We start from the raw sequence: 25,886 nt of genomic DNA, 5'->3' as shown, positions 1-25,886 counted from the left end.
AAGGAACCTTCCTCGACGGATATCCCCAACATGTGGCCCATTTGAAATATTTTTATGTTTTGTACAACCTCACTGTTATAAACCTAATTATGTATCTAATAATGTACAGTATATCAGAATCTACTGCTCCATAACCTATATCAAAATAAGAGTAAGAATTATGCTTGAAATGCCTAGGCCTGCTAGTGGCTTTCTTTGTAATTAATATTTTATAATACGTAAACCATTGTAAACTTTGCAAGGAAATAAATATTTGAATTTGAAAGGCCACATGTGACCCTTCTAGGAAATGGATGCAGCCCTCACATTGCAGCCCTCACACTGCAGCCCTCACACTGCAGCCCTCACACTGCAGCTTGTACACTGCACAGCGGCAACAGTTAGAAAATATTGTTATCTGTCATAAAAATTACAAAATATGGCCTGCCTTTAACCCTTAAACTGTCCAAACATAGATCAATGTTTGCTTGCATAGCGCTCCGAACGTAGATCTACGTTTCTTTTTACTTGGTTTCTTATTGAGAAAATCAAGGTCGGAGTGCAAATGTGTGCAAACGTAGAGCTACGTTTGGACAGTTTAAGGGTTATATTAAGCTCTACTCTATAACCCTGCACTATCCCATTCCCTGCTGTATGACCCTTGTAGGTTTAGCGGTTCTTTTTGATTATAATAATTTAAATTTAGCTTTTCAAATTGGTCCGTTCACACTAAAAGGTCGGGATTCCTGCACTATACAATACTATACAAATTTATTAATTTTTATGCAGTATACAAAGTTTACATGTTATTACAAATCAAATCAAATTGAAGATTATTCTCTATAAGGATTACAATGCGGGGTTTACAGATTTTGGTTATTGTGTGGTTTACATGTAATAAAATACTAATTACAGATTAATTCTTAACCCTAAATTATTACAAATTGTGGAGTAAATTGACTAAATACTAAGGGGGCCACTAGAACACCTAGTTTGGCTAGGCATTTCGGGCAAACTTAGATTAATTCTTAACCCTAAATTATTACAAATTGTGGAGTAAGTTGACTAAATACTAAGTGACTAAATACTGTACTAGTTTGTGAGTGGGGGAGTGCTATACCTGTAGGGATTATACAGCACCTATAGGGGGGATGGAAGGTATTCAGGGAACTGGAGCACAGATCCTTATTCCATAGATCAAGAGCCCCTCACCAGCACCAAGTAACCTCCCTTGAGGGGATTTTCATATTGAATTCTTATTCACACAAAAAATAGATTTACTGTTATTCAGACTACTGCATTATTGTAATAATTGTATAAGTAATATCAGCACATTCGTGACTGCATATTAGACCCACCAGTTGATGTATATTGGATGCACAACGTGATTTGTTTACTCTTGAACATCGGCAAATATCAAACATTTCCGCTACTTTTAGTTCATAAACCATTTAAAATCATCTCTATTTCTGTAATATATCTTCCATTCTGTCAAATGAGACCAAGAAACTGAGAATGTAACCATAAATGCCATAGAAAAATAAACTGCAAAGTTGCCGTTTTAAACCAAAAACAGTCCTTTATTTTTTTTCTCATGCACGGCGTGCTGCTGGTTTTTTTTTTTATGCTGCGCACACTGACCATGCAGACCCATCATTCTCTCACATGTAGGCCTATCAGCTTTCTCCCGCAAGATTTGAAGCTGCTACAATTTTGTTATTAGCTCTTCCACCAGGAGGCCTGGTCACAGACCGGGCCGCGGGGGCGTTGACCCCCGAAACTCTCTCCAGGTAAACTCCAGGTCTTCTGACAGGTAAGAGGCAGTTAAATTTTCATTTATTATTCATTTTTACAGTTTCCATGTGATGTATAATTTTATACATTGTTTTATATAGTAGTTAGTACATTATTATTAATAAATTATTATATTGTCATTTGGGTCTGGAACTGATTAATTTTATTTACATTATTCGGTATGGAAAAAATTGCTTTGGTTGTCGTTGATTTTGGTTGTCAAATCGGCATCCGGAACAACTTCAGTTCGACAACCAAGGTTCCACTGTATATACATGAGAAGATCCAGAGATAAGAAGGAGGTACACTTGAGTCTTTCAGGTGGTAACTACAGTGTCTGCACGCTACAGGATGGCCAAGGATGTTACAGTTTGGAGAAACATCTAAACTGTGATGTCAGCTTAACTGATAGCTTCAAACTTAACACCTATCACAAAATATAAAGTCAACAAGAGGTGGTATAGAAAGTTTGATATTTCACACAATAAACCATTAATATACAGAACTAATAGCAGATCATTATTATCAAAAATCAAGCGCTAAACTTACTTAATCTCCGCCATTAGTTGACTAGTATCCTTTAATTCAGAATACAGTGGACCCCCGCTTAACGATCACCTCCAAATGCGACCAATTATGTAAGTGTATTTATGTAAGTGCGTTTGTACGTGTATGTTTGGGGGTCTGAAATGGACTAATCTACTTCACAATATTCCTTATGGGAAAAAATTCGGTCAGTACTGGCACCTGAACATACTACTGGAATGAAAAAAGTTCGTTAACCGGGGGTCCACTGTATAGCCTCTCCTCACTTAACGACGGAGTTCCGTTCCTAAGACCACGTCCGTAAATGAATTCGTCACTAAGTGAGGCACATACTATAATAGTGGGTTTGTGTCAACCATCTTTGATATTGTTTTAATGTCACCTTTACACCATTAATAATATTTCTGGTATAGTTTTAAATGTTTATACAGTAGTGTACTGTATATTGCAATAAACAGAATAGAAGAAATCAGCTCTAATATACATTATTTAGGTATGCACACTGGTCAGAGAGCTCATCATAAGTTTGAGTCATCGGTAAGCAAGTACATCGCTAAGTGAGGAGAGGCTGTAATGTTAAATAATAACAGAAAGATGCACACAGAGGTATAATAGGTACACAGTAGAGTACTAAAGTACTCTACTGTGTACACACAATTTATAGTGATATTGTAATAAACTATTTTCAATTTAGTTAAAAGTACAGTTTACCCAGTCGATTCTACCCATTATTTCAAGGTTCTTAATACGAAGGGTTTACTGTACATACTGTAGGAAGGAGCAATAAACACAACAAAACTATAATATCCCAACATTGTAATAAATATAGAACAATATTTATATTAAATATTTTACAAAATATCTGAAGACACATTCTAGGAAGAACTTCCTCGGCCACCTCCTTCAGAGGCACCTTCATACTGCTGAAGGGCTCTTGATCCCAGGAAATGCTGCTCCCTTTCCCCTCTTTGGATCAAACCTGATTTGCGAAATAGTAATAACACGCAAATCAACCACGGAATGGGTGGGATTTGAACTGAGGAGTTCAAGTCGCATTCATTCCATGATTTGATTTCAAATCTAAGTGCATATTTCCCCAGGCCATGTATGACCCTCATGGGTTTAGCACTTCCATGTAGATAATGTAGAATAAATGACAATACCATACTGTGGAGAGAAACTTTCATTTTTCTTTTTAGGTCACCTTGCCTAAGTATATGGTCGGTTTGTTGAAAAAAAAAAAAATACTGTATTGTGGCGGCAACAATTCACACATCTCTCACTTCTGAGAGGAAATTTCATTTTTGTCTATCCTGGACTACTGTCAAGCTGTGGCTATGTTTCAGTCCAGGATGGATGGAAATGTAGCCTAGAGTTTACTCTGAGGTGAGGAACTGTCCCTGGGGATCCACAACGACAAATCACCTGAAGCCAATATTAACCCAACAAAAAGCTGCAGTATGAATGATCACACAGTCCACAGCTACACAACACCCTCCCCCCCTCAAACTTTTCAAAGACCTAAACCTACTCGGTATACAAAACATTCAGTCGTACTGCTGTGCCACCTACATTTACAGAACGATCAATTCTTCTATAAATCCCGACATGAGGCGCTTTCTTGACAGTTGCAACAGGACCCGTGGACACAATACTAGGCACAAAAATCTCTGACATTTCCCGTGTCAGGCTAAATCTTTTAAAAAACTCCTTCCTTGAGGGGTGTTCCTTGATGTTGGTGAGGGGCTCTTGATTTAGGGAATTGAATCTGTGCTCCAGTTCCCCGAATTAAGCCTGAATGCCTTCCACATCCCCCCCAGGCGCTGTATAATCCTCCGGGTTTAGCGCTTCCCCCTTGATTATAATAATAATAATTTTAAGAAACTCAGTGTACATAAAAGGACCCAAAATCTGGAACTCTCTGCCAGAAATCTCCAGAACCACTTTTAAAACTACAGTTAAAAACACCTTATCTCTTTAACCTATCCCAGCCCATCATAAATATGTAAAAACTATATATGTATTTGCTCAATATTATGAACTTAGTTAAAAAATTATAATCAATATATACTTACTCTCAATATGTGTAATCCTTCCATTGCCCACCTTAGGTTAATAATCAAAATTGTAATTCTTCTTTACCAAACTTATTAAAGCCACATAGCATGAACTAACAAAATATTCAATTTTCTTGTATTTATTGTAACTCACCTAATGACTATACATGTACAAAATTACTGCACTGTATTGCCTTATTAATCTTAAGTTAGTCCAAAGTTTGCCTGAAATGCTCTGCATATAAAGGTGCTTTTGGCATGTTCACTCAATTGTTATACTCCTTTGTACATTATTATTATTATCAAGGGGGAAGCGCTAAACCCGGATTATACAGCGCCTGGGGGGGTATGTGGAAGGCATTCAGGCTTAATTCGGGGAACTGGAGCACAGATCCAATTCCCTAAATCAAGAGCCCCTCACCAACATCAAGGAACCTTCCTTGAGGGGTCTCCTTTGTACAAACGTGTATCATGTCAAAATAAAATTATTATTATTACATATCATCTTCAATAATTTGTTTATCACATATTTTTGTAAGGTTTTCAATAGTTGAGCAGTGCTGTATCACCCTTATGGGTTTAGTGCCTGGTTATGATTATAATAATTTCGATGCTTGAAGCCCTTACTTGAAGTCTCCTTTAACTCATTCCATTGAGCGTGAGTAAAAATATAATAACACTCGACCGGCTCTAGTTACACGCCATCTGGCTGTATAGCCCTTGTGGCTTAGCGCTTCTTTTTGATTATAATAATAATAATACGCGCTATCTGTAGTTTATTCATCTTGGTAAAATCCAAAGACAAAACTTAATAATTTATAAACTTACAGTAGAGGGAGACTCCCCGACATATGAACATTCGTGTTGCAAACTTTCGACATGAACAATTTTCCTCGAAGTCTTAATTTTATTATAAACATTGTAATCTTTATTTCATATATAAGACATGTTTTATTAATAGTATACAGTATGTATTTTTCATGTGTTGACACATATGTTTATACTATGTACACTTATTGGGAGCGCTTGAGGTTCCTAAAACTGTATTCCCTGGAACGCAGGAGGGAGAGATATATGATTATATACACCTGGAAAATCCTAGAGGGACTAGTACTGAACTTGCACACGAAAATCACTCACTACGAAAGCAAAAGACTTGGCAGACGATGCACCGTCCCCCCAATGAAAAGCAGGGGTGTCACTAGCACGTTAAGAGACCATACAATAAGTGTCAGGGGCCCGAGACTGTTCAACTGCCTCCCAGCACACATAAGGGGGATTACCAACAGACCCCTGGCAGTCTTCAAGCTGGCACTGGACAAGCACCTAAAGTCAGTTCCTGATCAGCCGGGCTGTGGCTCGTACGTTGGTTTGCGTGCAGCCAGCAGCAACAGCCTGGTTGATCAGGCTCTGATCCACCAGAAGGCCTGGTCACAGACCGGGCCGCGGGGGCGTTGACCCCCGGAACTCTCTCCAGGTAAACTCCAGGTAAACTCATTGTTCATACGTACATCTACTATATTACTGTACAATACTGTATACGTACATACGTTGGACTTACGAATGGCTGCTAGGAACCGAACCTGTTTGTAAGTAGGAGATTGTGTGTACTGGAGCTACACTGCCAAAGGTAAAAGTGATGCTGGTCACTCGGTGTTTTTCCATGTATTGCAGTATTTAAACTAAGTCACTCTCAATGACTGCCAAGCCATCACAAAGAAATACAAACTACTGCAGTACAGGTGCTCCTTGACTTTGCAATGGTGAAGAAGCAATTACAGTGGTACCTTGGGATACGAACAGCTCAAAACTCGAACAATTATGTGAGTGTATTTATGTAAGTGCTTTTGTAAGTGTATTTTTGGGGATTTGAAATGGATTAATCTAATTTCCATTATTCCTTATGGGAACAAATTCGTTCAGCATCGGCATTCAAACAGCCTTATTTATTTATTTATTTATTTAGAAATTTTAGCATACATACAGAGGTACAAAAAAAAATACAGGTAAGAGCAGCATGCCAAAGCCACTTATATGCATAGCATTACAGGCTGGCTTAAAATTAACTTAAGATTAACTAAGCAATGATGTAATCAGTTATAAAACATTATTGTAAACAGATAACAATAAAGCACAAGTGAGTATTACAAAGACAGGTCATATGGTTGCTTGCATTGCTGTTCATTCAGTAGAATGGAGTATTCTGTTAGGTAGTGTATTTAAAAAAATAATAAAGTTAGATTGGGTCCTAGGTTTAACATTTGTGTGATATAATTGTGAGTAACATTTAGGATATACAATTTATAAGGTTCAGTTATTCAGTATTTATTTGGTTTTGAGTGAGTAAGTGATCTTTGAGAAGAGACTTGAATTTATAAACAGGTAGTGTTTCTTTTATATTTACAGGTAATGAATCCCAGATTTTAGGGCCTTTTATGTGCATTGAGTTTTTGCATAGCCTTCTGGAATGAATTAAGTTTGTATCCCGAGGTACTACTTTACTTTGGAAATAAAACTTGAGATAATTACCCAACATGAAGGTGGCAAGTCCATAACTTGTATTCATTTATTTACTTTTCGATACTGGTATTTAGTTCCAGCAATTATTATTATTATAATCAAAAAGAAGCGCTAAGCCAGTTCCAGCAATTATTTGTTTATTTACTTATCATCCATATTCAACTTAGGATATTTGCAACTTATTATGGGTTCGTTGGAACATAACACCACCATACGTTGTGAAGTACCTGTATAGTCAACTCTCTGATTAAGGCCTTTATAGTGATCTAGATTATTATAATCATGGGGGAGCACTAAACCCATAGGGGTTATACAGTACCTGTGGGTGAAGGAGGGTGATGGAAGGTATTCAGACTCAATTTAGGGAACTGGAGCACAGATTCAATTCCCTAGATCAAGAGCCCCTCGCCAGTGTGAAGGAACCTCCCCTGAAGGGATAGTGATCTAGAACAATGCCACAGCGTAAGTAAATTTTTAGCGGCATTTTTAACATCAACATGCTCAGGTGTATGAAGAATTTTTATCCACTTTTTAATATGAATTATAAGTGTTGAACTGGAAGTGCCCTGGGAGTGGGAAGCAATCGTAAATGTTGAACTGACAAGGGAAGCAATCAAGTTTGATCTCTTCACCAGCATCAATCAAGTTTGATCTCTTCACCAGCATCAATCAAGTTTGATCTCTTCACCAGCATCAATCAAGTTTGATCTCTTCACCAGCATCAATCAAGTTTGATCTCTTCACCAGCATCAATCAAGTTTGATCTCTTCACCAGCATCAATCAAGTTTGATCTCTTCACCAGCATCAAATTTCATACAGTGACTGTACAATAACTTTATGTTGAAATCTAAATGCAAAAATTAGGAAAGTATTATGTTTCTCCTTTGTAGGGTTGCCACGCCTCAGCGGGAGATGGCCGGCACTAAAAAAAAGAAAAATATAAATAACTGAATTGAGGAAGCAATGTATAAAATTTTTGTAGATAATTTTGTCCACTGGACTATTTTGTCGCATAACTCGAAATTTTGACTCATTAATTGACACACGAGTCTTGAGAAGTTGTTAATCTTGCACTAGCCAGGAGGCCACTTCATCTGCCGCCCTCCCAGTATATGAAGGTGCAGATGATACACCGACTGTGCTCCGTCACTTCCATTGTTGATCACTGGAACGATATACCAAAACTAGGTTAATCTGCTCGTTTTAATACCAATGTGCATGTAAAAAAATGACGTTGATAGAATGATGGTGAATGTGATTTCTTCTTGGGGTCATCCTGCCTTGAAATTATGCACTCAAGAAAAAAAAAAAATTAGATTTAATAGCACAACAGTCATCTTCCACTAAGTTAAGATAAGATAAGATTTCGTTCGGATTTTTAACCCCAGAGGGTTAGCCACCCAGGATAACCCAAGAAAGTCAGTGCATCATCGAGGACTGTAACTTATTTCCATTGGGGTCCTCAATCTTGTCCCCCAGGATGCGACCCACACCAGTCGACTAACACCCAGGTATCTATTTGCTGCTAGGTGAACAGGACAACAGGCGTAAGGAAACGTGCCGAGATGTTTCCACCCGCCGGGAATCGAACCCGGGCCCTCCGTGTGTGAAGCGGGAGCTTTAGCCACCAGGCCACAGGCAGGTTACTATCCTCTGATAGTACAACTATACTATCAGGAGACAGCTCTACTGTCAGTGTTCTTCAGTGGCATCATGGTACCCCTTCCTTCCATGAGGGAAGTGCCATGATGGTGATGTGAAGATAGCTCCACTTAAGTGTTCTTCAGTGGTACCATGGTATCCCTTCCTTGCCTGTAGTAAACACCATAAAGAATGGTAATACAAAGGTAAAGTATAACAAATGTGTAATTAAGACATACTGGGGCTGGAGAAAACACCTTCATGATACAATATCATAACCAGCAATGTGCGTCTTATGTACACAAGCCATGATTAACATACAGTGGTACCCTGAGTTTCGTACATAATTCGTTCCAGAAGGCTGTTCGAGTGCCGTTACCGAACGAATTTGTTCCCATAAGGAATAATGTAAATTAGATTAATCTGTTTCACACCCCCAAAAACACACTTACAAAGGCACTTACAATAATACACTTGCATAACTGGTCGAGTTGGGAGCAGTTCGAAACTCGAGGTACCACTGTTTATCACCTCATGGTAACAGCACTAGTGATATTTGTTTAGCCTTAAAGTAAGGTTATTAATATTTCCCTTCTAGTATGAAGTAGTTTTGAATTTAAGGGTGTCGTTATCAACACAGAGGACCTTACCGACACGGAAGCCTGTGTCCAAATTTTCCTGTGCTGCGATTTTCTTCACAGTTATCAGCAAATGGCCCAAGAGCTGGAAATAAATATGTTTGATAGTGTAACAGTTATATTTTGTTCATATAATTTGCCAGCCATTGTTAGCCTAAGATACAATACTGTATAATACAACTAAAGTACATCTGCTTTATTAGACAGATGAGGAATCAGTATGAAGTGATGCCACGAGTACACTTGTACTACTGTAACAATGCCACAAGTACATTTGTATTACTGTAACAATGCCATGAGTACATTTGTATTACTGTAACAATGCCATGAGTACACTTGTACTACTGTAACAATGCCACGAGTACACTTGTACTACTGCAACAATGCCACGAGTACACTTGTACTACTGTAACAATGCCACGAGTACACTTGTACTACTGTAACAATGCCACGAGTACATTTGTATTACTGTAACAATGCCATGAGTACATTTGTATTACTGTAACAATGCCATGAGTACACTTGTACTACTGTAACAATGCCACGAGTACACTTGTACTACTGCAACAATGCCACGAGTACACTTGTACTACTGTAACAATGCCACGAGTACACTTGTACTACTGTAACAATGCCACAAGTACACTTGTACTACTGTAACAATGCCATGAGTACACTTGTACTACTGTAACAATGCCACGAGTACATTTGTATTACTGTAACAATGCCATGAGTACACTTGTACTACTGTAACAATGCCATGAGTACATTTGTATTACTGTAACAATGCCATGAGTACACTTGTATTACTGTAACAATGCCATGAGTACACTTGTACTACTGTAACAATGCCACGAGTACACTTGTACTACTGTAACAATGCCACGAGTACACTTGTACTACTGTAACAATGCCACGAGTACACTTGTATTACTGTAACAATGCCACAATGAGTACACTTGTACTACTGTAACAATGCCACGAGTACACTTGTACTACTGTAACAATGCCACAATGAGTACACTTGTATTACTGTAACAATGCCACGAGTACACTTGTACTACTGTAACAATGCTACAATGAGTACACTTGTATTACTGTAACAATACCACGAGTACACTTGTACTACTGTAACAATGCCACAATGAGTACACTTGTATTACTGTAACAATGCCACGAGTACACTTGTACTACTGTAACAATGCCACAATGAGTACACTTGTACTACTGTAACAATGCCACGAGTACACTTGTACTACTGTAACAATGCCACGAGTACACTTGTACTACTGTAACAATGCCACAATGAGTACACTTGTACTACTGTAACAATGCCACAATGAGTACACTTGTACTACTGTAACAATGCCATGAGTACACTTGTACTACTGTAACAATGCCACCATGAGTACAGTTGTACTACTGTACCTGTCAACAGGTAATTACTAACCATGGTACAGGTGGGGTTAGAACCCACTACAAGTGTGTCATAAAATTCCAGTGGTCTGGAGTGTTACGACCCACTTGCCATGAGCGCTAACCCCCACCCATACCATGGTTTGTTGACAGGATAGCACGATTACGCGAGTCGGGTAATTACTGTAAGTCCTCGACTTAAAAACACATTCTTCTGTATTGTATATTTTTTTTTAACAAGTCAGCCGTCTCCCACCGAGGCAGGGTGACCCAAAAAACGAAAGAAAATCCCCAAAAAGAAAATACTTTCATCATTCAACACTTTCATCTCACACATAATCACTGTTTTTGCAGAGGTGCTCAGAACACAACAGTTTAGAAGCATATAACTATAAAGATACACAACATATCCCTCCAAACTGCTAATATCCCGAACGACCTCCTTTAGAGTGCAGGCATTGTACTTCCCATTTCCAGGACTCAAGTCTGGCTAATTAAAAATAACCGGTTTCCCTGAATCCCTTCACTAAATATTACCCTGCTCACACTCCAACAGATCGTCAGGTCCCATATACCATTCGTCTCCATTCACTCCTATCTAACATGCTCACGCACGCTTGATGGGATCATGACAGAAATGTTAAAAGCAGGGGGGGATATAGTGTTGGAGTAGTTGTTATTTTTGGTTAATAAATGTATGAAAGAGGGGAAGGTACCTAGGGATTGGCAGAGAGCATGTATAGTCCCTTTATATAAACAGAAAGGGGACAAAAGAGACTGTAAAAATTATAGAGGAATAAGTTTACTGAGTATACCAGGAAAAGTGTACAGTAGGTTTATTATGTACTACTTGCAAAGAAAAAAAAAAAAAAAAAAAAAAAAAGAATTAGAGATAAGACAGAATGTAGGATTGCGGATGAGCAAGGAGGTTTTAGAGTGGGTAGGGGATGTGTAGATCAAGTGTTTACATTGAACATATATGTGAACAGTATTTTGATAAAGGTAGGGAAGTTTTTATTGCATTTATGGATTTAGAAAAGGCATATGATAGAGTGGATAGGGAAGCAATGTGGCAGATGTTGCAAGTACAGTGGACCCCGCTTAACGATCACCTCCCAATGCGACCAATTATGTAAGTGTATTTATGTAAGTGCATTTGTACGTGTATGTTTGGGGGTCTGAAATGGACTAATCTACTTCACAATATTCCTTATGGGAACAAATTCGGTTAGTACTGGCACCTGAACATACTTCTGGAATGAAAAAATATCGTTAACCAGGGGTCCACTGTAGTATATGGAATAGGTGGTAAGTTACTAAATGCTGCAAAGAGTTTTTATGAGGATAGTGAGGCTCAGGTTAGGGTGTGTAGAAGAGAGGGAGAATACTTCCCAGTAAAAGTAGGTCTTAGACAGGGATGTGTAATGTCACCATGGTTGTTTAATATATTTATAGATGGGGTTGTAAAGGAAGTAAATGCTAGGGTGTTCGGGAGAGGGGTGGGATTAAATTATGGGGAATCAAATTCAAAATGGGAATTGACACAGTTACTTTTTGCTGATGATACTGTGCTCATGGGAGATTCTAAAGAAAAATTGCAAAGGTTAGTGGATGAGTTTGGGAATGTGTGTAAAGGTAGAAAGTTGAAAGTGAACATAGAAAAGAGCAAGGTGATGAGGGTATCAAATGATTTAGATAAAGAAAAATTGGATATCAAATTGGAGAGGAGGAGTATGGAAGAAGTAAATGTTTTCAGATACTTGGGAGTTGACGTGTCGGCGGATGGATTTATGAAGGATGAGGTTAATCATAGAATTGATGAGGAAAAAAAGGTGAGTGGTGCATTGAGGTATATGTGGAGACAAAAAATATTATCTATGGAGGCAAAGAAGGGAATGTATGAAAGTATAGTAGTACCAACACTCTTATATGGGTGTGAAGCTTGGGTGGTAAATGCAGCAGCGAGGAGACGGTTGGAGGCAGTGGAGATGTCCTGTCTAAGGGCAATGTGTGGTGTAAATATTATGCAGAAAATTCGGAGTGTGGAAATTAGGAGAAGGTGTGGAATTAATAAAAGTATTAGTCAGAGGGCAGAAGAGGGGTTGTTGAGGTGTTTTGGTCATTTAGAGAGAATGGATCAAAGTAGAATGACATGGAGAGCGTATAAATCTGTAGGGGAAGGAAGGCGGGGCAGAGGTCGTCCTCGAAAAGGTTGGAGGGAGGGGGTAAAGGAGGTTTTGTGGGCGAGGGGCTTGGACTTCCAGCAAGCGTGCATGAGCGTGTTATTGTGTATATCATTATTATATCATTACTGTGTATATAATTATTATACATATTATTGTGTTTATCATTATTATACTCAATACAGGTCCCCAACATATTGTAAGTTGAGGGTTTCCTGTACTGTATGTATATTCAACTGCAGTGCAACCCATGCAACAAGTGTTTACCGAGGTGTCTTGGTCCGTGGCCTCGCTCAGCATTGTAATCCGTCGTTTGGGAATCACCAGGATGTGAGTCGGGGCTTGGGGATTCACATCGCGAAATGCCAAGCACTCGCCATCCTGATAAACAATCTCCGCAGGTATGGAGCCATCAATGATTTTGTCAAAGATAGTGGGTTGTAGCTTCTGGGCCGCTGTTGCTGTCTTAGCCTTAGTTACTTCATCACTCCTTGAGTGCAACGACTGAAATTGTAAAGAAAAGTACTTTAAAACACGAAGTAGTATTGTACTAAGCACAACTTATCCGCTTTACAAAATACAGGAGAGTCCCACTTACCTGGAGTTTACCTGGAGTTTACCTGGAGAGAGTTCCGGGGGTCAACGCCTTCGCGGCCCGGTCTGTGACCAGGCCTCCTGGTGGAATCAGAGCCTGATCAACTAGGCTGTTGCTGCTGGCTGCACGCAAACCAACGTACGAGCCACAGCCCGGCTGGTCAGGAACCGACTTTAGGTGCTTGTCCAGTGCCAGCTTGAAGACTGCCAGGGGTCTGTTGGTAATCCCCCTTATGTATGCTGGGAGGCAGTTGAACAGTCTCGGGCCCCTGACACTTATTGTATGGTCTCTTAACGTGCTAGTGACACCCCTGCTTTTCACTGGGGGGATGTTGCATCGTCTGCCAAGTCTTTTGCTTTCGTAGTGAGTGATTTTCGTGTGCAAGTTCGGTACTAGTCCCTCTAGGATTTTCCAGGTGTATATAATCATGTATCTCTCCCTCCTGCATTCCAGGGAATACAGGTTTAGGAACCTCAAGCGCTCCCAGTAATTGAGGTGTTTTATCTCCGTTTTGCGCGCCGTGAAATTTCTCTGTACATTTTCTAGGTCAGCAATTTCACCTGCTTTGAAAGGTGGTGTTAGTGTGCAGCAATATTCATCATTGCTTAGTAGCAGCGCTGTATAGTCCTTGTGGCTTAGCGCTTCTTTTTGATTATAATAATAATAATAATCATTGCTTAGTTAATCTTAAGTTAATTTTAAGCCAGCCCGTAATGCTATGCATAGTATAAGTGGCTTTGGCATACTGCTCTTATCTGTATTTTTTTTGTACCTCTGTATGTGTGCACAAATTGGAAATAAAAAAAAAAAAAATAAAAAAAAAAATAAAAAAGATAGAACAAGTTTTATATAGCAGGTTAAAGGCTACTGCTGTGAAGTGAGGATCACTGTAAAGTGAAACACTGATTTGGTTTGCTTAGGTTCGAGTAGGTTAGGTTAGGGTATGTTGGGTGTCATGCCAGGTTGTCATGTCAGGTTGTCATGCCAGGTTGTCATGTCAGGTTGTCATGTCAGGTTGTCATGTCAGGTTGTCATGCCAGGTTGTCATGTCAGGTTGTCATGCCAGGTTGTCATGTCAGGTTGTCATGCCAGGTTGTCATGTCAGGTTGTCATGCCAGGTTGTCATGTCAGGTTGTCATGTCAGGTTGTCATGCCAGGTTGTCATGTCAGGTTGTCATGTCAGGTTGTCATGCCAGGTTGTCATGCCAGGTTGTCATGTCAGGTTGTCATGCTAGGTTGTCATGTCAGGTTGTCATGTCAGGTTGTCATGCCAGGTTGTCATGTCAGGTTGTCATGCCAGGTTGTCATGTCAGGTTGTCATGCCAGGTTGTCATGTCAGGTTGTCATGCCAGATTGTCATGTCAGTTTGTCATGTCAGGTTATCATATCAGGTTGTCATGCCAGGTTGTCATGTCAGGTTATCATATCAGGTTGTCATGCCAGGTTGTCATGTCAGGTTGTCATGCCAGGTTGTCATGTCAGGTTGTCATGCCAGGTTGTCATGTCAGGTTGTCATGTCAGGTTATCATATCAGGTTATCATGTCAGGTTGTCATGCCAGGTTGTCATGTCAATCATACAGGATAAAAACAACTTTAATCACACTGGGGACCCGAGAGTGACTCGGGGTTTTCAGTCACTTCTCCTCACTTCACTCCCAATATGAACATGTTGAAGTGTTAAAGTGAGGTTGCAGCCTCACCGTGTGCAACCTGCAGCGGCTCACAATGTTGCAGCGGCCAGAAAACATGTAAAATCTGGCGGCGAGGCTGACCAGACCCCAGGAAGCTGCTGCCATGTTTATATGTTGAGTATAAGTGGAGGAACCTGAGTACACGAGGATCACTCTGGATCACTCTGGATCACACTCTGGATCACACTCTGGATCACACTCTGGATCACTCTGGATCACTCTGGATCACACTCAGAATCACTCTGGATCACACTCTGGATCACACACTGGATCACACTATGGATCACACTCAGGATCACTGGATCACACTCTGGATCACACTCTGGATCACACTCAGGATCACTCTGGATCACACTCAGCATCACACTCTGGATCACTCTGGATCACTCTGGATCACTCTGGATCACACTCTGGATCACTCTCTGGATCACTCTGGATCACTCTGGATCACACTCTGGATCACTCTGGATCACTCTCAGCATCACACTCTGGATCACACTCAGGATCACTCTGGATCACACTCTGGATCACACTCTGGATCACACTCAGGATCACTCTGGATCACACTCTGGATCACACTCTGGATCACTCTGGATCACACTCTGGATCACACTCTGGATCACTCTGGATCACACTTTGGATCACACTCTGGATCACACTCAGGATCACTCTGGATCACACTCTGGATCACACTCTGGATCACTCTGGATCACACTCTGGATCACACTCTGGATCACTCTGGATCACACTCTGGATCACACTCTGGATCACTCTGGATCACACTCTGGATCACTCTCTGGATCACACTGGATCACACTCTGGATCACTCTCTGGATCACACTGGATCACACTCTGGATCACTCTCTGGATCACTCTGGATCACACTCAGCATCACACTCTGGATCACTCTGGATCACACTCAGCATCACACTCTGGATCACTCTGGATCACTCTCTGGATCACTCTGGATCACTCTGGATCACACTCAGCATGACACTCTGGATCACACTCTGGATCACTCTGGATCACTCTGGATCACTCTGGATCACACTCTAGATCACTCTGGATCACACTCTGGATCACACTCAGGATCACTCTGGATCACACTCAGGATCACTCTGGATCACACTCAGAATCACTCTGGATCACTCTGGATCACACTCTGGATCACACTCTGGATCACTCTGGATCACACTTTGGATCACACTCTGCATCACACTCAGGATCACTCTGGATCACACTCTGGATCACACTCTGGATCACTCTGGATCACACTCTGGATCACACTCTGGATCACTCTCTGGATCACTCTGGATCACACTCAGCATCACACTCTGGATCACTCTGGATCACTCTGGATCACACTCTGGATCACTCTCTGGATCACTCTGGATCACTCTGGATCACACTCAGCATGACACTCTGGATCACACTCTGGATCACTCTCTGGATCACTCTGGATCACTCTGGATCACACTCTAGATCACTCTGGATCACACTCTGGATCACACTCAGGATCACTCTGGATCACACTCAGGATCACTCTGGATCACACTCAGAATCACTCTGGATCACTCTGGATCACACTCTGGATCACACTCTGGATCACTCTGGATCACACTTTGGATCACACTCTGGATCACACTCTGGATCACACTCTGGATCACTCTCTGGATCACTCTGGATCACACTCAGCATCACACTCTGGATCACTCTGGATCACTCTGGATCACACTCTGGATCACTCTCTGGATCACTCTGGATCACTCTGGATCACACTCAGCATGACACTCTGGATCACACTCTGGATCACTCTCTGGATCACTCTGGATCACTCTGGATCACACTCTAGATCACTCTGGATCACACTCTGGATCACACTCAGCATCACACTCTGGATCACACTCAGGATCACTCTGGATCACACTCAGAATCACTCTGGATCACTCTGGATCACACTCTGGATCACACTCTGGATCACTCTGGATCACACTTTGGATCACACTCTGGATCACACTCAGGATCACTCTGGATCACACTCTGGATCACACTCTGGATCACTCTGGATCACACTGGATCACACTCTGGATCACACTCTGGATCACTCTGGATCACACTCTGGATCACACTCTGGATCACTCTGGATCACACTCTGGATCACACTCTGGATCACACTCTGGATCACACTCTGGATCACACTCTGGATCACTCTGGATCACACTCAGCATCACACTCTGGATCACTCTGGATCACACTCATCATCACTCTGGATCACTCTGGATCACACTCTGGATCACTCTCTGGATCACTCTGGATCACACTCAGCATGACACTCTGGATCACACTGGATCACTCTCTGGATCACTCTGGATCACTCTGGATCACACTCTGGATCACTCTGGATCACACTCTGGATCACTCTCTGCATCACACTCAGCATGACACTCTGGATCACACTCTGGATCACTCTCTGGATCACTCTGGATCACTCTGGATCACACTCAGCATCACACTCTGGATCACTCTGGATCACACTCTGGATCACTCTCTGGATCACTCTGGATCACTCTGGATCACACTCAGCATCACACTCTGGATCACTCTGGATCACACTCTGGATCACTCTCTGGATCACACTCAGCATGACACTCTGGATCACACTCTGGATCACTCTCTGGATCACTCTGGATCACTCTGGATCACACTCAGCATCACACTCTGGATCACTCTGGATCACACTCTGGATCACTCTCTGGATCACTCTGGATCACACTCAGCATCACACTCTGGATCACTCTGGATCACTCTGGATCACTCTCTGGATCACTCTGGATCACTCTGGATCACACTCTGGATCACACTAATGCATTTTAATTATTATTTTTGAAATTAAATGCCTTTAACATTAGGTTAGAGGATTAAGATGGCGGATCAAAACATATTTAAGATGGCGGATCAAAACATATTTAAGATGGTGGATCAAAACACATTAAGATGGCAGATCAAAACACATTAAGATGGCGGATCAAAACACATTAAGATGGTGGATCAAAACACATTAAGATGGCGGATCAAAACACATTAAGATGGTGGATCAAAACACATTAAGATGGCGGATCAAAACATATTTAAGATGGCAGATCAAAACATATTTAAGATGGCGGATCAAAACACATTAAGATGGCGGATCAAAACACATTAAGATGGGGGATCAAAACACATTAAGATGGTGGATCAAAACACATTAAGATGGCGGATCAAAACACATTAAGATGGGGGATCAAAACATTAATATGGGGGATCAAAACACATTAATATGGGGGATCAAAACACATTAATATGGGGGATCAAAACACATTAATATGAGGGATCAAAGCACATTAATATGGGGGATCAAAGCACATTAATATGGGGGATCAAAGCACATTAATATGAGGGATCATAGCACATTAAGATGGGGGATCAAAGCACATTAAGATGGGGGATCAAAGCACATTAATATGTGGGATCAAAGCACATTAAGATGGGGGATCAAAGCACATTAAGATGGGGGATCAAAGCACATTAAGATGGGGGATCAAAGCACATTAAGATGGGGGATCAAAGCACATTAATATGGGGGATCAAAGCACATTGAGATGGGGGATCAAAGCACATTAATATGTGGGATCAAAGCACATTAAGATGGGGGATCAAAGCACATTAACATAGGGGATCAAAGCACATTAATATAGGGGATCAAAGCACATTAATATAGGGGATCAAAGCACATTAATATAGGGGATCAAAGCACATTAATATGTGGGATCAAAGCACATTAATATGTGGGATCAAAGCACATTAATATGTGGGATCAAAGCACATTAATATAGGGGATCAAAGCACATTAATATGTGGGATCAAAGCACATTAATATGTGGGATCAAAGCACATTAATATAGGGGATCAAAGCACATTAATATAGGGGATCAAAGCACATTAATATAGGGGATCAAAGCACATTAACATAGGGGATCAAAGCACATTAATATAGGGGATCAAAGCACATTAACATAGGGGATCAAAGCACATTAATATAGGGGATCAAAGCACATTAATATAGGGGATCAAAGCACATTAATATGTGGGATCAAAGCACATTAATATGTGGGATCAAAGCACATTAATATAGGGGATCACAGCACATTAATATAGGGGATCAAAGCGCATTAATATAGGGGATCAAAGCACATTAATATAGGGGATCAGAGCACATTAATATAGGGGATCAAAGCACATTAACATAGGGGATCAGAGCACATTAACATAGGGGATCAGAGCACATTAACATAGGGGATCAGAGCACATTAATATAGGGGATCAGAGCACATTAACATAGGGGATCAGAGCACATTAATATAGGGGATCAGAGCACATTAACATAGGGGATCAAAGCACATTAATATAGGGGATCAGAGCACATTAACATAGGGGATCAGAGCACATTAACATAGGGGATCAGAGCACATTAATATAGGGGATCAGAGCACATTAATATAGGGGATCAGAGCACATTAACATAGGGGATCAAAGCACATTAATATAGGGGATCAGAGCACATTAATATAGGGGATCAGAGCACATTAATATAGGGGATCAGAGCACATTAACATAGGGGATCAAAGCACATTAATATAGGGGATCAGAGCACATTAATATAGGGGATCAGAGCACATTAACATAGGGGATCAAAGCACATTAATATAGGGGATCAAAGCACATTAACATAGGGGATCAGAGCACATTAATATAGGGGATCAGAGCACATTAACATAGGGGATCAAAGCGTGTTTAACACCGTTGTTCTTCTGTTAATATATAAGATACAGAAGTTTATAACAGCTGGAGCAGCAGTGTTATGGTGGCGCCTCTAACATTATTATTGTTATTGTGGTGCTTCTGTTGTTGCTCCAACACCACCACCAGGTGGGTCACCCCCGGGGCACCCCCGCCCCCCCTGGGGGCCCCACGGGGGGCACATAAGGGGGTATAATGGTTCATAACCCCCCTTACCACGCCCCCTTAACTTCACCCCACGAGGTAGTTTCACTGTTAATAACAAGTACACGAACCTCCACCACCACCACACTGTCCTTGATAAGTACACCCGGGGGAGGAAATGGGTGATTAGGGGGGAATGTGGGGGGAAATATGTGGGGAGTCGCCCCCTGACACTCTAACTTGAAGTTCCCTTATTACAGCTGTTTTTGTGGTCACCCGTCCAGTTACTGGCCTCACACTGTGGTATTGTAGGTGTATATTGTGTGGTTGTGGTCACCCGTCCAGTTACTGGCCTCACACTGTGGTATTGTAGGTGTATATTGTATGGTTGTGGTCACCCGTCCAGTTACTGGCCTCACACTGTGGTATTGTATTATATATTGTATGGTTGTGGTCACCCATCCAGTTACTGGCCTCACACTGGTATTGTATTATATATTGTATGGTTGTGGTCACCCGTCCAGTTACTGGCCTCACACTGTGGTATTGTATTATATATTGTATGGTTGTGGTCACCCATCCAGTTACTGGCCTCACACTGGTATTGTATTATATATTGTATGGTTGTGGTCACCCGTCCAGTTACTGGCCTCACACTGTGGTATTGTATTATATATTGTATGGTTGTGGTCACCCATCCAGTTACTGGCCTCACACTGTGGTATTGTAGGTGTATATTGTATGGTTGTGGTCACCCGTCCAGTTACTGGCCTCACACTGTGGTATTGTAGGTGTATATTGTATGGTTGTGGTCACCCATCCAGTTACTGGCCTCACACTGGTATTTAACCCTTAAACTGTCCAAACGTAGATCTACGTTTTTTCAACATCTGAAAGTATATTAAAAAACGTAGATCTACTTTTGTCTGGGGTCGGGATTGTCTAAGACACTCGGGTGTAAGTTTATTTAGGTAAGCGTACACATGAGTACTATTATCATCACATAGTAACACATATGTGTGGAAAAAGACACGTACAGTTCGGGATATTTATAAGAGGAAACGTTTTGCCACAAACCCCAGCGGTAATAAGTCGCTTTCAGTTATTTTTTCTACCCTTATGAATAATTTACACACACGTTACTGTTTATGAACATTGTACGTACTTACGTGTACCTGTATTTAAATAAACTTACCTATCATCATTTTTGACCGATACATACGGTCGATGGTAATAATATGGCTGTGTAGTGTAGCTCGGGGGGGCTACATACGTGTACCTACATCTACCGCTACCTACCCTGACTTCCTACTAATAAATACTACTTGCCTCTCGCCCTACATTACGGCTACAAATATTTTAAGGTAAAGTAATGAATGTACTGTGGCACTAAATGACGAAGAAAGTGAAGTAACCCTAGAGATGGTTTTGATACCCGAAGTCCTTATGGAGGGGGATTCCCAACTTCCTCTCCGCTCCTCGCCACCTTCAATGTGCCAAAAAGAGTCTTCAATAAAGGTATGTAATGTTCACTTATCGTTAAAGTTATTGCTTTATATTTCTTTCTCGTTGTCTGTATAGTCCTTGTGGCTTAGCGCTTCTTTTTGATTATAATAATAATCTTTCTCGTTTTCTGTATATACAACAATAGTTATTCTCTATAAAATATATTTTTTTGTTAATATTTTTGGGTGTCTGGGATGGATTAATTGGATGCATTAATTCTCATGGGAAATAGTACTTCGGTTTTCGGCCATTTCAGATTTTGGCCAACCTTCTGGAACGGGTTACGGCCAAAAGCCGGGTCTACTGTATTTAAACCGTACAAGTTAAAATAGCCAAGTAACTCAACTGTGTGAAAATCAGTTACAATAAGAGGAGATGCAGTGGTAAAGTAAACTGAGTTACAGTTACATTAGAGAGAGAATCAGCATACAATAACAGGTGCACAGATTATAATTGTTTATAACTCTGTGTACAAGAGGGACCTGCTTATGCGGCGGGTTAGGTTCCATGCCGTCACTGTAAAGCGAATCGCCCTTTTATTCACTTTTAAATGTATATAAATGCGTGATTAACACGTTTACAGTCGTATATTAGCCACAGAACTAGGCATAAAAAAATAAAGTGCAAATACAGTAGATTCATTACGTTGATATATTTCTAGTCTTAATGTAGGGTGAGAGGTGAGTAGTATTTGTATGGCGTCAGGTGTGGTAGCCCGCCCACCACACCTCACAATTACGTTTGTTTTACTATGACTGTATATATTTTGTTCATATATGTTGCACTTTTCTTATATAATTTTGAAAAATGTCATAAATGTGCATTAATGAAAATGTCTATAACGTAATATTCGACATTTAAAGCGTCTTGGAGTGATGAATATTATTCTTATTATGGCATCTTCAATACTAGTGAGACACTCGTAGTGATTTTAACCCGTAAACGGTCCAAACGTATATACAGTGGACCCCCGGTATTTGATATTAATCCGTTCCTGAGAGCTCATCGAATACCGATAATATCGAAAACCGAATCAATTTTCTTCATAAGAAATAATGGAAATCAAATTAATTCGTGCAAGACACCCAAAAGTATGAAAAAAAAAAATTTTTACTACATGAAATATTAAGCTTAATGCAATAGAATAATTACAATTACAATAAAATAATTGACACTTACCTTTAATGAAGATCTGGTGATGATTGATGGGATGGGAGGAGGGGAGAGGTGTTAGTGTTTAGAAGGGGAATCCCCTTCCATTAGGACTTGATGTAGCAAGTCCTTTTCTGGGGTTACTTACCTTCTTTTAATGCCACTAGGACCAGCTTGAGAGTCGCTGGACTTCTGTCGCACAACATATCTGTCCATAGTGGCTTGTACCTCTCGTTCCTTTATGACTTTCCTAAAGTGTTTCACAACATTGTCAGTGTAATAGTCACCAGCACGGCTTGCAATAGTTGTGTTAGGGTGATTGTCATCAAAAAAGGTTTGCACTTCAAGCCACTTTGCACACATTTCCTTAATCTTTGAAGTAGACAACTTCTTCAATTTCTCTCTCCCCTCCTCTGAACCAGTTTCCTCAGGTCTGGCCTCTTGCTGTTGAAGTTGATCTAGCAGCTCATCAGTGGTTAGTTCTTCATTGTCCTCCTCCACCAACTCTTCCACATCATCCCCACTAACCTCCAACCCCAAGGACTTCCCCAATGCCACAATGGATTCCTCAACTAGCATAGGATTCTCAGGGTTAGCCTCAAATCCTTCAAAATGCCTTTTGTCTACACATTCTGGCCACAGTTTCTTCCAAGCAGAGTTCAAGGTCCTCTTAGTCACTCCCTCCCAAGCCTTACCTATAATGTTTACACAATTGAGGATATTAAAGTGATCCTTCCAAAACTCTCTTAGTCAGTTGAGTTTCTGAGGTCACTACAAAGCACCTTTCAAACAGAGCTTTTGTGTACAGTTTCTTGAAGTTGGAAATAACCTGCTGGTCCATGGGCTGCAGGAGAGGAGTGGTATTAGGAGGCAAAAACTTGACCTTAATGAAGCTCATGTCCCTAGAAAGTCACTCTGCCAAGTCTGAAGGATGACCAGGAGCATTGTCTAATATCAGGAGGCACTTAAGGTCTAATTTCTTTTCAGTTAGGTAATTTTCCACAGTGGGGGCAAATGCTTGGTGTAACCAGTCATAGAAAAAGTCCCTAGTGACCCATGCCTTACTGTTTGCCCTCCACAGCACACACAAATTAGCCTTGACGACATTGTTTTGCCTGAACGCTCTGGGAGTTTCAGAGTGATACATCAATAAAGGCTTCACTTTGCAATCACCACTAGCATTAGCACACATCAACAGAGTAAGCCTGTCTTTCATAGGCTTATGTCCTGGGAGTACCTTTTCCTCCTGAGTAATGTAGGTCCTGCTTGGCATTTTCTTCCAAAACAAGCCTATTTCATCGCAATTAAACACTTATTCAGGTTTCAGTCCTTCACTGTCTATGTAATCCTTGAATTCCTGCACATACTTTTCAGCTGCTTTTTGGTCCGAACTGGCAGCCTCACCATGCCTAATCATACTATGTATGCCACTACGATTCTTAAATCTTTGAAACCAACCTTTGCTGGCCTTAAATTCACTCACATCACCACTAGTTGCAGGCAATTTCTTTACCAAATCGTCATGCAACTGCCTAGCCTTTTCACAAATGATCGCTTGAGAGATGCTATCTCCTGCTATCTGTTTTTCATTTATCCACACCAATAACAATCTCTCAACATTTTCTAACACTTGCAGTCGCTGTTTCGTAATCACAGTTGCACCTTTTGCAAGAACAGCTTCCTTGCTTGCCGTTTTCCTGGTCACTATAGTAGAGATGGTTGATTGGGGTTTATTGTACAACCTAACCAGCTCTGACACACGCACTCCACTTTCGAACTTTGCAATTATCTCTTTCTTCATTTCATAAGTCATTAGCGACTTTATTCTCGAAGGGTTGGCACTAGAAGCTTTCTTGGGGCCCATGGTGACTTATTTTGCAGAAACAAGCACCAAACACAGTGATAATATGGATAATATGGAATGTACCGAATGTATCCTTAGATGCGCACACACTGGCTGGCTTGTAAACACTGGCACACAAGGGGCAGTTCAGGCCACACGTGGACACGTCTCGTACGAATCGTATTGAATACCGGGTTTTCAATCGAATACCGAGGAAAATTTTTTGCTATATAATGCATCAAATACCAGATTTATCGAATACCGGGGGTCCACTGTATACGTTTTTTCAACATTTGAAAGTATGTAAAAAAAGTAGATCTTTTTTTTTTTTTTTTTTTTTTTTACATTTGAAAATGTGTAAAAAACTTTCATATACTTTTTTTTTGTTATATTTGAAAATGTCAAAAAAAAAACGTAGATCTACTTTTGGAGCACTACACATGTGAACGTAGATCTGCTTGGACCGTTTACGGGTTACTGTGTACCTGCACGCAGACACAGTGTGTAAGTTTATTTAGGTACATACACACAAGTACAATCATCAGAGTACATATAAAATACGCAATAACTTGAAAACACTAATAGAGAGATGCGGAGCTCATGGAGGATGTAATCAGAGTGGCATGCGGATGCCGTAATAGTGAATCAGGAGCTGTATAAACAAATTTTTTGTGTAATTTAAAATGTCTGTATTAGTGAACCATCGTAAAGTGGGTCCCTCTTGTACTTATGTAGCAACAATAGTTCATTCCACATGTACTAGACCTAATCAAATTTGTTTTAAGTTATGCAAAGTGTTGTCAAACACCATAAGTCCTTTCTCTGCCCTAAGGGCATTGTATACAGTGGTACCTTGGGATACGAACTTAATTCGTTCCAGAAGGCTGTTCGAGTGCTGATACTGAACGAATTTGTTTCCATAAAGAATAATGTAAATTAGATTAATCCGTTTCAGACCCCCAAAAGTACATTTACAAGAGCACTTACATAATTGTTAAGTTTTGAGGTGTTCATATCCCTAGGTACCACTGTAATTATGCGAGGAACAAGCTGGTAGATTTTTGTAACATGCATCATCAGTCATAGTGTGAATGATGGTGAAAAATGTTTCTTTTTTCAGGTCACCCAGCCTCAGTGGGAGATGGAGATGTCTTTGTTTAATAGACATCGCATTTTTTGTAACAAAAGTACCATCTTCGAAAATGTTGCCATTTAACCCGTAAACGGTCCAAACGTGTATATATACGTTTTTTCAACATTTGAAAGTATGTAAAAAAAAGTGGATCTTCTTTTTGTTTTTTTACATTTGAAAATGTGTAAAAAACTTTGATCTTTTTTTTTTT

The 25,886-nt window shown here is 40.5% G+C and overlaps 2 protein-coding genes across 2 annotated transcripts in view; one reads left to right on the top strand and one right to left on the bottom strand.

Annotated features, from left to right (window-relative positions):
* Positions 1-3,118: 3,118 nt before the first annotated feature.
* Positions 3,119-15,203, bottom strand: LOC128702492 (histidine triad nucleotide binding protein 1). Its single transcript, XM_053796752.2, has 4 exons — positions 15,072-15,203; positions 13,043-13,279; positions 9,189-9,261; positions 3,119-8,062 (listed from the first exon to the last, which is right to left on the bottom strand). Exons 1-4 carry the CDS (start codon positions 15,165-15,167, stop codon positions 7,971-7,973), a joined length of 498 nt encoding a protein of 165 aa, XP_053652727.1. The 5' UTR covers positions 15,168-15,203; the 3' UTR covers positions 3,119-7,970.
* A 4,687-nt stretch (positions 15,204-19,890) lies between these two features.
* LOC138855524 (anoctamin-3-like) overlaps positions 19,891-25,886 on the top strand; it is a 95,564-nt gene continuing 89,568 nt past the window's right edge. The window contains exon 1 of the mRNA XM_070105292.1: positions 19,891-20,027. The gene's annotated coding sequence lies outside the window, so the exon portion shown is untranslated. The remainder of the gene's footprint in view (positions 20,028-25,886) is intronic.

The sequence above is a fragment of the Cherax quadricarinatus genome, chromosome 98, assembly GCF_038502225.1.
Source record: "Cherax quadricarinatus isolate ZL_2023a chromosome 98, ASM3850222v1, whole genome shotgun sequence".
NCBI classification, from domain to species: domain Eukaryota; kingdom Metazoa; phylum Arthropoda; class Malacostraca; order Decapoda; family Parastacidae; genus Cherax; species Cherax quadricarinatus.
The sequence above is the reverse complement of the archived record's forward strand: the minus strand, read 5'-3'. Positions and strand labels throughout refer to the sequence as shown.